Here is a 14,108-nt window from a genome sequence, read left to right on the forward strand (position 1 = left end):
TTAATAGAACAAGTTTATTTCAAACTTTGCAAAGTTCATTCAATCAATAAATTTACTAAAAATTCTTCATTCAAAATTTTCTTAATTAATTTTATATTAGAAAATTCTTTCAACGATTCGCAGCCATCGGTTTTGGACCCGGACCCGGAGCTTATCATCCAGAAAATGTTCCACCGATGAATCACTACCCAAGACCACCAGCTTTTACAATCAAATCGAGGTCGATGATAAAACTCACGGGGGATGGCCCAGGACCAAACGTTTACATTCTTCCTCCTTGTCTCGGTCCGAATATACCTCATAAAACTGCAAAAGGAGCATTCACAATGTAATAATTTTGCAGTCGACGTTCAAAACACACAAAAAATGATGAATTTTCAAAATTCATTTATTCTATTCAAAAATGCATGTCAGATGAAGTTTAAAATGAAAATTATTCTTGTTTCGTCACAAAATATGAAATTTTGAAGTGACGAAGGGCTGCAGGTAAATAATTATTACTCCAATCTATTTTTCGAAGCTCTGGACGTCACGAGTCGTCAGAAATGTCGAATTTACCTGGACCAGCGGATTATGGCAGTGGAAATTTAGATGCAATAAAAAAAAGATACCCAGCCTACAGTTTAAAATCGAGGACAAGAATTTTTGGTGTACCGGAAGGTCCGGGGCCGATTTATTATCCGGAATTCAATGCTTCGAAGCGGCCACCAATGTATTCTTTTGGTATACGACACAGCGAATGTGCAGCGCCCGCAATAACCGATCTCGACGATTAATTCTACTCGAAATTTCTTTTTATGGTATAATTGTCCATTGTCCAGTGAATAAAAGTGTCGTATTCGCAATAAAAGTTGAAATTCAGAAAATTCCATTTTATCTCCGATTCACTATCGAATTTTCAAATTTTTTTTCTCATCAACATTGCCATAATTTGAATTGGCATTAAATGGAGTAAGAAATGATAAAATCAACGATTTTCAACGTAGTTGTTTTTCCTCATATTTTTCTCTTCATTCGTTGTTTTTTTTATAATCACGAAGTTCGTTATTTAAACAAAACAAAACACTGATGTAGTAAAAGGAAATTTCAGTTTTATTTCGTTGTCAAAATTCTAAGGTGAAATATCAAAATTTTTCGAGTATGCCTCCAAAAAAGGGTAAAAAAAAGAAGAGCCAAACGGCAGAAGACAAAAATAAACCACCAGCTTTTCAAAAAGATGCTATTTTATGCCACGATTGGGGTTCGTAACGAAAAACCGAGTGCACCAGCCATAAAAGCTTTTCCATTACACCCTTAATTCGTTTATCGATATTTTTTCAGGTACCGGACCAAAGTACAAGCTCAAACCTGTAGTGGGCTACATCGATCATTGCCTTTCGAAATTTAGAGGACCAGCTTATTCGGTCGCTTTCAAACAGACTGGACTCGGCGTGCACAGCGATAGTCCAGGGCCAATTTACTATCCTCAACCACCGAAAACAGAGGGAGGATTCTCTATTACATCCGGCTTCGGAAGAAAGGAGGGCGAGTCAAATCTCAAAACGTTTTTTTTTTCCAATCCCAGATCTCTGCTGACTACTTTTCAAAATTCAAACTCTACGTACGAGGTCGAAAACGTGTCCAATGTTTCAGCTCAAAATGCTTTTCAATAAACGAATCTGGTGAACGTTTACCACCGAAAAGTCGAAAGGAAAAACAAAAAAAATGATTTTTTGACTAATTGGGGTATTTTTGAATCTTTTGCACGAGTCTGGGGGGGTGAGATTCAAGGAATTTGGGAAAAAATTTTTTACGCAATGCTTCGAAAGTTGATGCGAGATCTCGAGGATTCTTTATCACGAACTCAGTGAAAAATATTTGGATTTTTCAATAAAAAATTTTGAAAATGTGAGATTAAGAAATTTCATGATTGCAGAGGAACTGGAATGTACTCCCGGCCCGTACATGCTTCCCGACCCAATGCGGTATCCGGCATTTTCCATGAGCTGGAGAAGTCCATTGAGAAAAGTTGTGACGAGCGCAGGACCTTACGACTTGCCGGGTGGATTGAACGGTCCTTGTTTCTCAATGTGGGAAGCTCACCATTCTACAATTTCATTCGAATCAGCTTAAATTTATTTTTCATCTCGAGCTGAGAAAATTGAACAGGAACATTTGGCCTTGCGTACTTTGATTTTCGAGCTTCGAGTTTTCCTCGTTTCGTTGACCGTGTCAAAAACGATTCGATGAATCTCATTCGAGCAGCGCTATAATTTTGAATCTTTCTCGATTGATCAATAAATAAATTCGACTTTTTCGTTTTAGAATACCGAGGCAAGATCCAATCGAAACTAAAGGGGGAGGCCCGGGTCCGTCGCCTCCGTTCAGCGTGGATCCAATAAAGCCACGAGCACCAGCATACACGATAGGACTTCGTATGAAACCGGAAGCGGAAGCCGAAGAGTGCAGCCCCGGCCCGGCTTACTATCCGAAAGATTTAGACAGGGAAAGATATTCCTTCAAATTTGGCATGAAGCACAATCCTTGTATACAACCGTACATAACAGAATGCGACAAGGAAGCTTGCTGATTTGGAATAATCGAGGGGAAAATAAAAAATCTCGAAAACGAGAAAAAGACAAAGGAGCGTCTGCTGATTCAGTCAATACTTCGCGACTGTCAACGTGATCTCCCTGTCAAATTCAGGGCATCGATCAGAATAAGACGCGAGTTTTTTTCGGCTCGATATGTTATAAAATTTCGAAAACTTTCGTTTCTCCGTCGGTTTTTTTAACCCCAACGATTTTATTCGTTTATTTATTTCGACATTTTCATTTCAACAATTTTGCAAACGGTTATCAGAGCGAAAACTAAACTCGAAATGGAGAACCTCAGCGACATGTATTATCTCATTCGCTTCATAGTTGGAAGAATTTTCGTTTATTTACGAGTGAGTGTGTTCTCGTCTCTCGGATGAAGCTTGAGGAAATGTGCGAAATTTTAACGATTCTCGTGGATTTCAACAGGATATTATTCTCCACGAATTGTCGTGGTTCCCGGACGAGAATGGCGACATTGACGCCTCCGAGGCGAAGGCACGAGGTCACCCCTTCTCGAGAAAAGCTGTCGCTGATTTCGTCGCCTTTTTCACCATCTGCGCCGTCTTCGGTAGCTTCTTCGTATTCTCGACGAAATGCAACAAGGAGGAACAAAGTGCTTACGATCCACCGAGACCCGTGAGCGCGGAGAGCGAAGGGTTCGTCATTCGATTATTCCATTCAAGTCCAGAATCACGAATCACGGATGTGGAGCAACTCCGCAACCAAAAATATTTACAGAAAAGCTTCAAAAGGGCGTGCAGATTTAAGGGCATTTTTATTCGACGTCGAATTTCCGTTTCTTTGGCCCAAAATTTCGTTGATACAATTTTTAGTGATAGAAATGAAACATTTTTTAGTTTCCTGGAATAACTGGGTGAATTAATTGAATTGCAGCGAACCGTTGGAGCTGTTGGAGGACGACGAGTACACGATTTGCAACACGCCCGTGGGATCGTCGCATCAAAATGCCTGGGGTGACGCAACGATGGGTGAATTGGACGTGGAAAGACCGCTATCACGTCAGAAATTTGGTGGGCGCAGCAGAGTGCCATTTTTGTCGAAGAAACGTAACGGGAAGCCCTCGATGATAGAGCTGCGTGGGACACACTCGCAGCATTCCCAGAGCACACAAACGAACGAGCGATTGCTGCAGCGTGTGACGAACAAACGGGATTGGTTAATAAGAAGAACTCGAAGCGGTCACATTTATGGAAAATATCCGATGTAATCCAATCTCGTAAGATTTTCGACGTGATTCTTCAAGTGTCAGAAATCATCGAGGAACTTTTTTTCTCGAGCTGCTATTCAGGCAGGTTCGTGAGTCTGCGTCGTTGAGAAACGATCACTGATCTCTCCAGCCGAGTTTATACTGAAGCAAAAATATTGTTGCTCTCCACACACGAGAGACGTCAGTGACCCCGAGCTGCGGGGTCGCGCGACGAGCGACGAAGAATCCTCTGATAACCGTTCGTTTCTCCTCGTCACTGGCCCCCTCACCACCAACTTTTCAACACCAAGTTTCGATTGTTTTCGAGCTCAAGAATATCCACGACCCACTTTTGCCACGTTTCATTTCTCATTCTATATTTTCTCGATTATTTTATTCCACAGAAGCTTTTGAGACTCGGATTTTGAGGAGGTTCGTTCGAGCCCCTTTTTGTAAGCTGCTTTTCATTTTTATACGTCCTCATCCGTTGACTGTCGGTTTTTTATGCGAATTTGTATTTTTTTATTATGAAAAATATACCCATCGAAGGATACAGAAGGTCGTAGAACCGGCTTTTTTTTATGAGAAAACGACGAGAATAGTGACAGCGAAATAAATGGCTGAAAAATGTTTCTTCGGCCCGGAGTTCCTCGGATCGCGAATCCTCTCACGGGCTATGACGTTTATTAGATCAAAAGTGCCTCTCACGTGGCTCTCGAGGTGTTGGGACCTGAGGTCACGTCGATCTTTGTCCGCAGGTCCGAGATAAAATGCGAAACTTTTTTCCACGCCCAAATGAACTTTAGCCCAGTCTTCGATGAACCCTGCACTCACGTTCAGCAGGCAACTGCTCTGCCCGTGCTCGTAAACTCCTTCGACGTACTTGCCAAAAGCCTTCACAGCCTTTTTCGATATTTTTTCCTGTGGAAAGTTTGCACTCGTGGAAATGAGCGTAAAAATTGTTTTTTTTTCGGGGTTACAACTTTGGAGAAACTTACGAATTTCTCCACGTTCCGGGGCCTCTGGGAAGTGTCGGAAAACGGGTAAACCAACATCTGCTTTTCCTCTTTCAGGGCGATAAAAGTGTCGACGTGGTCACTGAACGCTTCCAGAGTGTCCCTCAGCCCTTGAGCTTCCGGAGCGAGGAATGGAACTTCTCCCGGATAATTGAGATCGCAAGGATTCGCTGCGCCTGGAAAAAAGGTCAAAAAAATATTGAAAAAATGCCTTTTTTCGAGGTTTTTTAAATAATTGGAAAACCGACAATCCAGCCACTGGTACTCGAAGCCCAGATCCAAATCGAGGCCCGCACACTCGGGACTGTCGACGCTGTGAGCTCCGTGAAGATTTTTTTTCCAATTTCGCCACTGAGAATCGGAAAAATGCTTCAACAAAGGGATAGAAAAAAAGAATTTTAAGGGATTATTGTTTCGACGAAGGAACATTACTTTTGCATCCATTCCGCTGAGCTCGTAGCCGTCAGGATTAAGGACTGGAACGATCCACCAATCAAAATCTTCTCCACTAGTTCGATCACGATTACTTATTAATTCGGTCGCTAGGAAAATTGCAGACTGTACGGCGTACCAATCCCTGCCGTGAATACCTTAAGAAGGAAATTATGTAATTGCATCCGCCAGCACGACGGGGACTAACGCGTTGAAGTATGAATTACTGATCGTTGCGAATGGGAACCTGCTACGACGACGATTATTGGATTTTCTGCTTGTACTTGATAAAACGTTCTCGACGAAATACGAATCGATAATATTTCGTTTCGGAAATTCGTGCGAACCGTGTTCCAGCTTCCGTTGTGATATTTCAGTGGGAAAATTCTCGCTCTACCTTTTCCTTGTTTTTCTAGAAATTCGAGACGCTCGTAAATCTGTCAGCGACGAGTTTTCCAAAATTTGAATCAAGCAACTCGTCGGGATTCATTGAATTTTGATTTGATATCTTTTTTATCGTCAAAATTTGTCGAAATGAAAAAAAATCGTTTTTTCACCTCCTTGAGGTTTGGAAACGAGGTGAAATCGTGTTTTTTGGGATCTGGAGCGCGAGCCGCCGATAAGAATTCCCGGGGAGCTTGATCTCGAAATATTTCTGAGTAATTGGATCCTCGGGGGTACGTGAGATCGAAATTCCTTTGGTAAGAATCCAGCACGACCTTTTGCACGGTTTTTGACAGGCCTCGAGTCCTCGAATTGTCATTGAACGGAGGAAATTTGTGTCGATGAGCGAGCCATTTTTTCGCGGCCCTCAGAAACTCTCCGTCGAAAGACGAACTTTCGGAATCAACGCTCGTTCCTGTAGAACCAAGTTTAGGGATCTTGGCACTGTAAATTTGGGAATTGAAGGATGCGAATTCGGAGTTATCGGCGAGCAGCGATTCGCCGAGGTCTGGACACGTGGAGCCGAGGACGAGACTCAGCCGGAGACAGAACAAGAGGAAAAATAAATATAATTCACGAGCGCCAGTATTTTCGGACATATTTCGTAATTCACAAAAAAGCTTAAAAAACCGAAAAAGTTTTGTCACTTTTGGAAGTCTTGATCCAACGGCACGAAGTTGCAGACTTTTTTTAATTGCTCAACAACAATGAATTTGTGCGGGTTCGTTTGTTACTCTGTTTCAAAAAGCACTCAAATTTTTTGAGCCGAAATAAAAAATCGATTTTCTTTACCAAAAACATTTTTTTTCTCAACTCCGCCGAAACGAAAATTCTGAAAGTGACAAAAAAAGTGTAATTCCGATCATTCCGTGTCGCCAGAACGGAAATAGTCGAATCCGCTTTTCCTCGAGCTCTGCATAAATTCGATGGGTATTTCGAGCTCGGCTCCCCTCTGTATTTTGCTGCGTAGACTTTCGTCGATCGTTTCCCTGCCCCAAGGAACGGGTCGAGTTTCCCGAGGCTTCGATGGACCCCGAACGATCGTACGATTCGTCATAATTTCGTCGATGCTCTCGGCGTAGGGCTCGACTCGTCTCGAGGTCGCGAGAACTTGGATGAGCTTCAACGTCCCTTTCCCAAAGTCTTCGATCTTCGGCGGGGACAAATATCGGTCGCTGCGATCGGCGACGTAAAAGGCAAAGGATCGCGGGATTCCCATGTGCCTTTTCGCCCAGTCTTCGACGTAGCCGCCGCTCGCTCCTGATTTTACGAAAAGAATATCATTTTTCATGAAATATTTCGAGCCCCAGTCGCTTTCTCAATTTTTTATGCTTTTTTGGCGGACTCTAACCAAAAACGCTGCCGCTGCTCCCAAACTCGAAAAGCCCCTTCTCGCCGCTGTGCATTTCGTCGAAGGACTCGAGAGCCTCGACGCAGAGAAGGTTTTGGAAGACAGTTTGTGGGCCAGGAGCAGGCGAAAGGCTCGAAGCAAAAGGGTAAACGAGGGCCTGAAAAATGTTCGGGTTTTTCACCGATTTTCACTCTTCCGTTGATCCTCGTACGTGAATTTTACATTTTTTTAATATTTATTATTGAGCTCGTTGAAAAATCGAATGGAAAATCGTGTTTTTGAAAAATGGAGAAAAACTCGCGTACTTTCGCTCCCTCCTTGAGCGCGACGAACACTCGGCAACGGTCGGCTCCGGAGCTGACAAAATCCCGCAACGCGGAGCTCTCAATTTCGGAAAACGGGTGCTCCCCGGCATTCTCGGCGCAGTTCGTCCTCCGTTTTTCGCAGTCGCCTGGAGCCCGAATTCCCAAACGCAAAGTCACCGTTTTCGCTTCTATTTTCAGTTATGGATAAGAAATTATTTATCTCACAAGAGTCTCGCTGCGGCAGGAAGTTTCGGTCCAGATTGACGCCCCAGCATCCGCCGCTCGGATTCACGTTCGCTTTGTAGTTTCTCAATTCCTGTGAATGGCGAAAATAATTCGACTGATTTTCCGATACCACGAAACGCCACTCTTCGTGACGCAGCGTATTTCGACGTCTCTTACACAGGAAAGTGCACTTTAGTGATCCCTTCAATTTAGACCGAAACAAATCGACAATTTATTCACCTGCGAGTTTATGTAGCCGTCCGGATTCAGCACGGGAATAATCCACCAATCGAAACCCGATAATTTACCAAGCTCGTAACTCGTCACCAATTTTGTCACGATCTGCATCGTCACCGTCACTGCTATCCAGTCGCTTCCTCCCATTCCTGGATGGACGCGCGGTCATCGTTGCATTTGAACGAAATAAAAGTGATAAAACTCGAGCGCTTTTCCTTATTTTCCAATTTTTATTCACTAATTTTGTGCTCTGTGAGAAAATTTCGCTTGCGTCGAAAAATATAATTTTTACTTTCCAAGAATCGTTGGCCCACCGAAAAATTTGGCTGGATCGCCGAATTTGTCTTGATTTAAAAAGTTGTCGGGGCGGGGTTCAATATGTCGAATAACTGAATTGTAGAACGGTCGATATTTTGAAATTTTTTAAGTTGTAATATCAGTTTGGAGAAAAATAAGTAATTCGAAATTCTTATTCTCAATAGACTCTTCAGCAGATTGCGTGTTTAATTAAAAATTTCTTCTTTGAATTCGTATTTACCCGAAAATATATATTTCAATAGTTTTCATTTCGAATGCTATTTTAACAGACCATCCGAATGTCAAAAGTTCATATTTTCGAATTCAAAATGGAGAGTAATTGTTTTACAGACAGACCAGAATATAGAGTAGGAAAAAATCGAAAGTAAATTTTTCGAGCCTATAAAACTTAGATATGCGGAATAGCGATGGCTCGAAAAGGCGAAAGTCAAAATGGCGATGTTTAAAATTGGAGATCACCGGTCTGAGTAAGCGAGTGAGTGAGACGCGTGTATTTGGAGCTCCGCTGCGTTTCTTTATTTTGTTCGATCGACTTTCTAACGTTTCGCTATTTTGACTGTTCGACTTTTTGGTGTTTCAGTATTTCAACCTCAGTAATATTTGGTCTTTCGTTATTATATTTTCAAAATTGTGAATTTTCACACAGTATCGCTGTCTATAGTGATTTATGAATCGACAGAGTGACAGTCGAATTTTTGAAAAATCGATATTTCAGTCATCGTCCTATGGGCGATTATTGCATTCTATTTTCGATGTAAACGTGCTTCGAACCTTGCAGTTTCTGCTTTATTTATTTTCGGCATTGAAAGCTCTAGTCGAATCTATCTGTCTCGATATTATCATTCGAAGATTATAAACTTGAGATTTTAGCTGTTCGAAATCGAAGTAATTCCAACATTTGATCCCCACCCAAGTTGCCACTCGCTCGAAAATGGTGAAAAATAGAGTCGGAAACTGTTGTTGTCGTTTTCAATGCTTCGACCGAGAGATTCGAAGTAAAAAGGGAGTAGAAAGCCAGCAGGAAAAGGAGGAAAAAACTTTGGCAAGAGCGTCGCGATCCGAGGCTTTCGACTTCCCCCGTAAATCAGAGTGCGAGGCTCAATTATAATTCAATATCTTAAAGTGCATTAAACGAATGAAGGATGATTGATTCGCGGGCGCATCGCGTACCTGCCACGAGTACAATGACGGGTCTCGAGACTTTGATCTCATTGTGTTCTCGGTTTCTATCCCGGTGGTCGGGTCCACTTATCTTGACGTAAAGAATGCCCTGGCCGGAAGAGGTTCGATAAGCGGGCTCCGTGCCGAAGGAATTTCGGAGGTATCCCACGTCGAAGTAGCCGGGATCGTAAATTTTCAGGAGTTCCATGCGCCTGTGAATCTTGTCGATGAACATTGAGAGCGAGTGAGAGTTGTGTCTCGCGTAAAATCGAGCGCTCGATCGTGCTTTTCGGCTCGAGGGTGAGAGAATAAGCGGTTGAAGAAAAAGTTATTACATCTTCGAGGGTGAAGTAAGGAAAGATAAATTCGGTGAGGACCTTCGACCTGATGCTCTTCTTCATCCTGACGAGATCGAAAGAAAATGAACGTCAATAAAATCCGCCTTAATCGGGCGCCCGGTGCAATTGGATTGAAATTTAAAAGCGAGGGGGAAAGTCGAGTGGGAAACGGTCGCTGAGAGGGTGCGGGGCGGCCGCGGAGGAAGCGGAGGGCTTTTGAACGAAGCGGCAAAGTCGAGGAACAGCTGACGCTCTGGCATCGATCCGAGGAGGTGACCATAGAAACGAGTCGAATTGTAGGGGCAAACAGAGAGCGAGGTTCGCTCGTCGGGAGCTAATGATTGTCTCGCGATTGGAGTTCCATCGCAAAACAATGACCGCACGGCTGGGCAGGGTTGCTTTTCACGAGTTCCGTATCGTCGGATAGTTCGGGCCCAAGAATGAGGCCAGCGGAGCACTCCGGAGCGGAGGAGGTCTCGTTAGTTACCTCGGGATCGAAAATCGAGTGAGTTTTTTCGAGTTTTCACGGGGATGGAGAGCAGCGAGGACGAAGAGACACAAAATATCTCGGCTTTTAGTAAATTCGACGAGAGCATCGAGGTCAAGAATGCTGAAGATATCAAAAGCCCCGTCAACAGTAGACCGAGCACGATGCAAAAAAGAGCCGGCAAACACTCGACCGTCGACAGCAACGACAACCTCCGAATCAACTCGCCACGTGGCAAACGAGAATTTGACAGATATTCCGGGAACGATCACTCCTTCGATAAAGTCATGGCTATCGGCAGCGATCCCAGCGACAGCGAGGAAACCGATGACGATGACATACAAGCCACAAACCCCAAAACCAGCATCGAACTTTATGATCACACGAAATTCGACGATTTGGACGTTTCCGTCGAAGTTAAAGAACTTTTTCAAAATATCACCAGGTCAGCTCTCTCAGTCTGTGCGAATATTATCACATTTTTCAATTTTTTTTGTTTCTTTTTTGATTCTCTGATTTTTTTATTCATTTTTTTTTATTTTTATTTTTATTTTTTTTTTCACTTAACCCCTTAATAGTCGCGCTAGCTCGCCAACGATTTTCTTAGCAAAGTCTCGAAATTTACACAAAGTTTAAATGACCAGTCGACTGACACGCGTATCAAATTTTAAGGAGGGTGGGTCACGAAATCAAAATAATGAGAATTTCATCAAATTTCGTGATAACACTCTTTGGCATCGAGTATACAAATTGCATTTTTTTCAAATTTTTTTACCACGCGGTTGTCGAATAATTGAGCGTTAAATCGAACTTCTTATGCACGAGATTTATAACTCTATATATGTAAACTCTATGCTTATACACGTGAACTTTAGTGTTCAATTAGTCGAGAGCTAAGTGGCAGAGAAATCTAAGAAATGTATATTGTCTTATATATTTTAAAAGAATACATTTGCCAAATTTAATGAAATTCTATGACGCTGAAGTTTGCAACGTTGGAGTCCAACGAAATGGTCTAAAAAGACTCTCCAAAACTCTCCGATTTTGTTCCCTCTTGAATTTGCAATTCGTAGTTTCTCAACCTGCACCGATGCTTCGTGAAATTAAAAAATGCTCAATTACAAATGTTTTTTTCGTTCATTTCGTTGGACTCGAACGTTGCAAACTTCAGCGTCGTGAAATTCTTATAATTTTGAAATTCTTTATGTTTTTAACTTAAAGGGTTCGTTTCATTGGTTATTGAGATAAACGTCTTTAAATATGAATAAAAGTACACAGGATTTTAGGGACTGTGGGTAAAATATCGTTCATCTTTCCATATTACGAATGAACGCTTCTTACGAAGTTTATGAAAAATGTACACAACAACGACGAAGTATATAACGAAGGTTCGGGGAAAAATTCGAGACGATTGTCTTAGCAGTAATAAAGATAATGAAGATTAATTAATGGCTCGTAATTTCATTGGCCAATAAAAGATAAATTGGAAAAATTTGTTTACAATTTGAATTAATAACTCTGACATTAATTTAGAGTGATAATACGTTTAATTAGGAAGTAAAAATCAAGCCAATTTAGACACCCATAAGATACGAGCCTTCGGGCATGATCTACCTTAATCGCGTGAAAATGCGAGAGGAAGTCTCGTAGCGCGACCATTGACGGGTTTATTAATGAATTTTTTATTTTTTTTTATTCATTGATTAATTTATTTTCTTATTTTGTCATTAAAAATTCAACGCTCAATCGCTTTTGCGTTATCGTCGATTTTTAACCTTTTATTCACACGTTTATTTGGAGCTAAAACAATTTCCGGCCAGACTCTGAACTACGAACCGAAGGCGTCTGCTTCCGTCCCTAATTCAATCGAGTCCTTGTCGAAGGAAAAATCCGAGGTAAATAGTCGGAAGTGCGGCTTTTCTGAAAATCGAAGTTAGATTTTTTTTTTACATGCGAACGCTTCAATTGGTCACCGCACTAACGATATTTCGTCGGGGGAGGCTGACATTTAATATAAAAACCATGAGTTATGGGGTTTTGAAGTTGTTGGAAAAATATGATGAAATATGGTATATTTGAATATTGAAAAAAAAAAATTTATCACCATTTTTGGGAAAAGCCGCACTTCCGAATATTTACCAAATCCGAAAAAAATGGTTGTCCACCGCCCAGCTCTCAACTGACCCGTAAAATTGTTGCCGCACAATTCTTTTTAGGATTTTTAACAAATTTTTGGCAAATTCGATTTGAAAAAAGGCGAAATAAAAAAATTATTTTGGTAATTTAATTTTTAATGAAATTGTTGAATTTGCGTTCGAGGTTTTGAGATCTGTCGAAATTTTGTTTCTTTTTTCCTTTTAGATATACTCCGCAAAAGATCGAACCAACGTACAAGCTGATACCGTTTATACCGGATTTTATACCGGCGGTCGGAGACATTGATGCATTCATAAAGGTGCCACGTCCAGATGGGGTGGCCGATAAGGTCGGGCTCGCCGTGCTGGACGAGCCATGCGCGAATCAATCGGACCCCGCGGTGCTGCACCTGCAGTTGAGAAGTCAGAGCAAGAGCGCGGATCCGCGAAAGCAAACGTTGATAAAGCGAGTGGAAAATGCGGAAAAGCATCCGAAGGCGCTCGACAAGTGGATCGAAGACATGGGCCAGTTGCACAGGAGCAAAAATTTGCCGACGGTTAATTTGACCAAACCGATGCCCGATATCGATGGGTTGATGCAGGAATGGCCGCCGGAAATAGAGGAAAAACTGACCGAAACGCGACTCGATTTAGCCAAACTCGACTGCAGCTTGGCCGAGCTCGTTGACATCGTTTGTAACCTCTTTGACATTCCGGTTCACGGAGATTCTCGGATCGAATCGCTCCACACACTTTTCACACTTTTTCTCGAAGTTCGCGAAATGAAAGGTCGGAAATATTGATATTATTTTTACGCCGTTTTCCTTCGAAACTCACTCGTGCAATTTCAGCTTTTTCAACGCGACCAAATACTCGTCCCAATTGTCATCCAAATCGTCCATTTCCCACTGTTTCAACATTTTTCTTTCCGAATAACGAACTTGTCGCTTATTCGTCGAATTTTCGTACTCTTTCACTGCAAGTTTTTGTAAATATAAGAATATCTATTGAGCAATTGTAATTATCAATAAATACAGATGTTATTTAATTTTCTATTCTTACTGAGCGCCCTGTCATTCCCCACTGACGACAAGGCCAAAAAGAAGAGAAGCCAAATTGAAAACATTTTTTGTATATCGAAGCAGGATGCGCTTCGAACGATTATTCCATAATGGCAGCTCATGTAATCATCGGTTTAACCCTCTCGGAGTTCATGACAGCTATTCACCGGAATTTCTCCGTTCAACTGATTTTTTTTAACCGATCTCGTCCAGCGATTGTCGTTTGTCGTTTTCTTCGTTCGAAAAATTTTTAAAACCGTGAAAAATGACGAAATACAGTAAAACTTACTGCACAGACTTTAGTACAAAAAAAAACGGTGTAACAAAGAGTATTTAGGAATCGTGGATATAAAATTCAACGAAAACAAAACATGCTTGGCGAAGCAATTAAGATTTCGAGGGCAAAACAAATCCTTGGATTCGTATTCCGAATTCGTAAATTCAAGATAAAAACAAAAATAGCGAATACTGAAGGAGAATTGACGAAATATTGAACTATGAGCATGAGAATATAGCTGAGATAAAGGGGAAGATTCTCGAATTGTTCGAAGCAGCAATAAAATTATTCCGTGATAATTTCGTACGAGAATCGTCTAATATATATCGAGTTAAGATTAAGCAGTTATTACTGAAACAATCGTGTATTCCACAGTCGAGCGAACGAGTGCTTTGTCGTTGCTTCGTTGATCGTTGATATGAATCAGCAGCAGCAACGTTTGAGTATCACGTGATTCGTTCAAGTAACCATGGACTGGTCCTAGCCTAGGGGGGTGAAGCCTGAAGGGTGAGGGGAATGAAAGTCTATTTCACAG

General features: G+C 41.7%; 5 protein-coding genes across 6 annotated transcripts; 3 read left to right on the forward strand and 2 right to left on the reverse strand.

The window, feature by feature from the left end:
- Window positions 1-39: 39 nt before the first annotated feature.
- On the reverse strand, window positions 40-14,017 carry LOC122414372 (putative carboxypeptidase suro-1). The gene is made up of 8 exons (XM_043425590.1): window positions 13,926-14,017; window positions 9,285-9,677; window positions 7,800-7,945; window positions 7,560-7,650; window positions 5,051-5,392; window positions 4,785-4,978; window positions 4,495-4,707; window positions 40-306 (listed from the first exon to the last, which is right to left on the reverse strand). The coding sequence occupies exons 2-8, from the start codon at window positions 9,508-9,510 to the stop codon at window positions 235-237; spliced, it is 1,284 nt and encodes a 427-aa protein (XP_043281525.1). The 5' UTR covers window positions 9,511-9,677; window positions 13,926-14,017; the 3' UTR covers window positions 40-234.
- LOC122414379 (uncharacterized) lies at window positions 1,684-2,580 on the forward strand. Its single transcript, XM_043425601.1, has 2 exons — window positions 1,684-2,069; window positions 2,305-2,580. The coding sequence occupies exons 1-2, from the start codon at window positions 1,906-1,908 to the stop codon at window positions 2,567-2,569; spliced, it is 429 nt and encodes a 142-aa protein (XP_043281536.1). The 5' UTR covers window positions 1,684-1,905; the 3' UTR covers window positions 2,570-2,580.
- Window positions 2,806-4,307, forward strand: LOC122414376 (uncharacterized). The gene is made up of 3 exons (XM_043425598.1): window positions 2,806-2,929; window positions 3,006-3,235; window positions 3,474-4,307. Exons 1-3 carry the CDS (start codon window positions 2,861-2,863, stop codon window positions 3,805-3,807), a joined length of 633 nt encoding a protein of 210 aa, XP_043281533.1. The 5' UTR covers window positions 2,806-2,860; the 3' UTR covers window positions 3,808-4,307.
- LOC122414378 (uncharacterized) lies at window positions 6,051-7,153 on the reverse strand. Its single transcript, XM_043425600.1, has 2 exons — window positions 7,030-7,153; window positions 6,051-6,938 (listed from the first exon to the last, which is right to left on the reverse strand). Exons 1-2 carry the CDS (start codon window positions 7,082-7,084, stop codon window positions 6,541-6,543), a joined length of 453 nt encoding a protein of 150 aa, XP_043281535.1. The 5' UTR covers window positions 7,085-7,153; the 3' UTR covers window positions 6,051-6,540.
- IFT46 (intraflagellar transport 46) lies at window positions 9,828-13,283 on the forward strand. Of its 2 annotated transcripts, XM_043425592.1 has the most exons (3): window positions 9,828-10,118; window positions 10,192-10,545; window positions 12,462-13,283. In XM_043425592.1, exons 1-3 carry the CDS (start codon window positions 10,054-10,056, stop codon window positions 13,036-13,038), a joined length of 996 nt encoding a protein of 331 aa, XP_043281527.1. In that variant the 5' UTR covers window positions 9,828-10,053; the 3' UTR covers window positions 13,039-13,283. The 2 variants fall into 2 exon arrangements, with proteins under 2 accessions (XP_043281527.1, XP_043281528.1); XM_043425593.1 differs by having other exon boundaries at window positions 9,828-10,545.
- Window positions 14,018-14,108: the final 91 nt, after the last annotated feature.

This window comes from Venturia canescens, chromosome 8 (assembly GCF_019457755.1).
Source record: "Venturia canescens isolate UGA chromosome 8, ASM1945775v1, whole genome shotgun sequence".
Classification (NCBI taxonomy): domain Eukaryota; kingdom Metazoa; phylum Arthropoda; class Insecta; order Hymenoptera; family Ichneumonidae; genus Venturia; species Venturia canescens.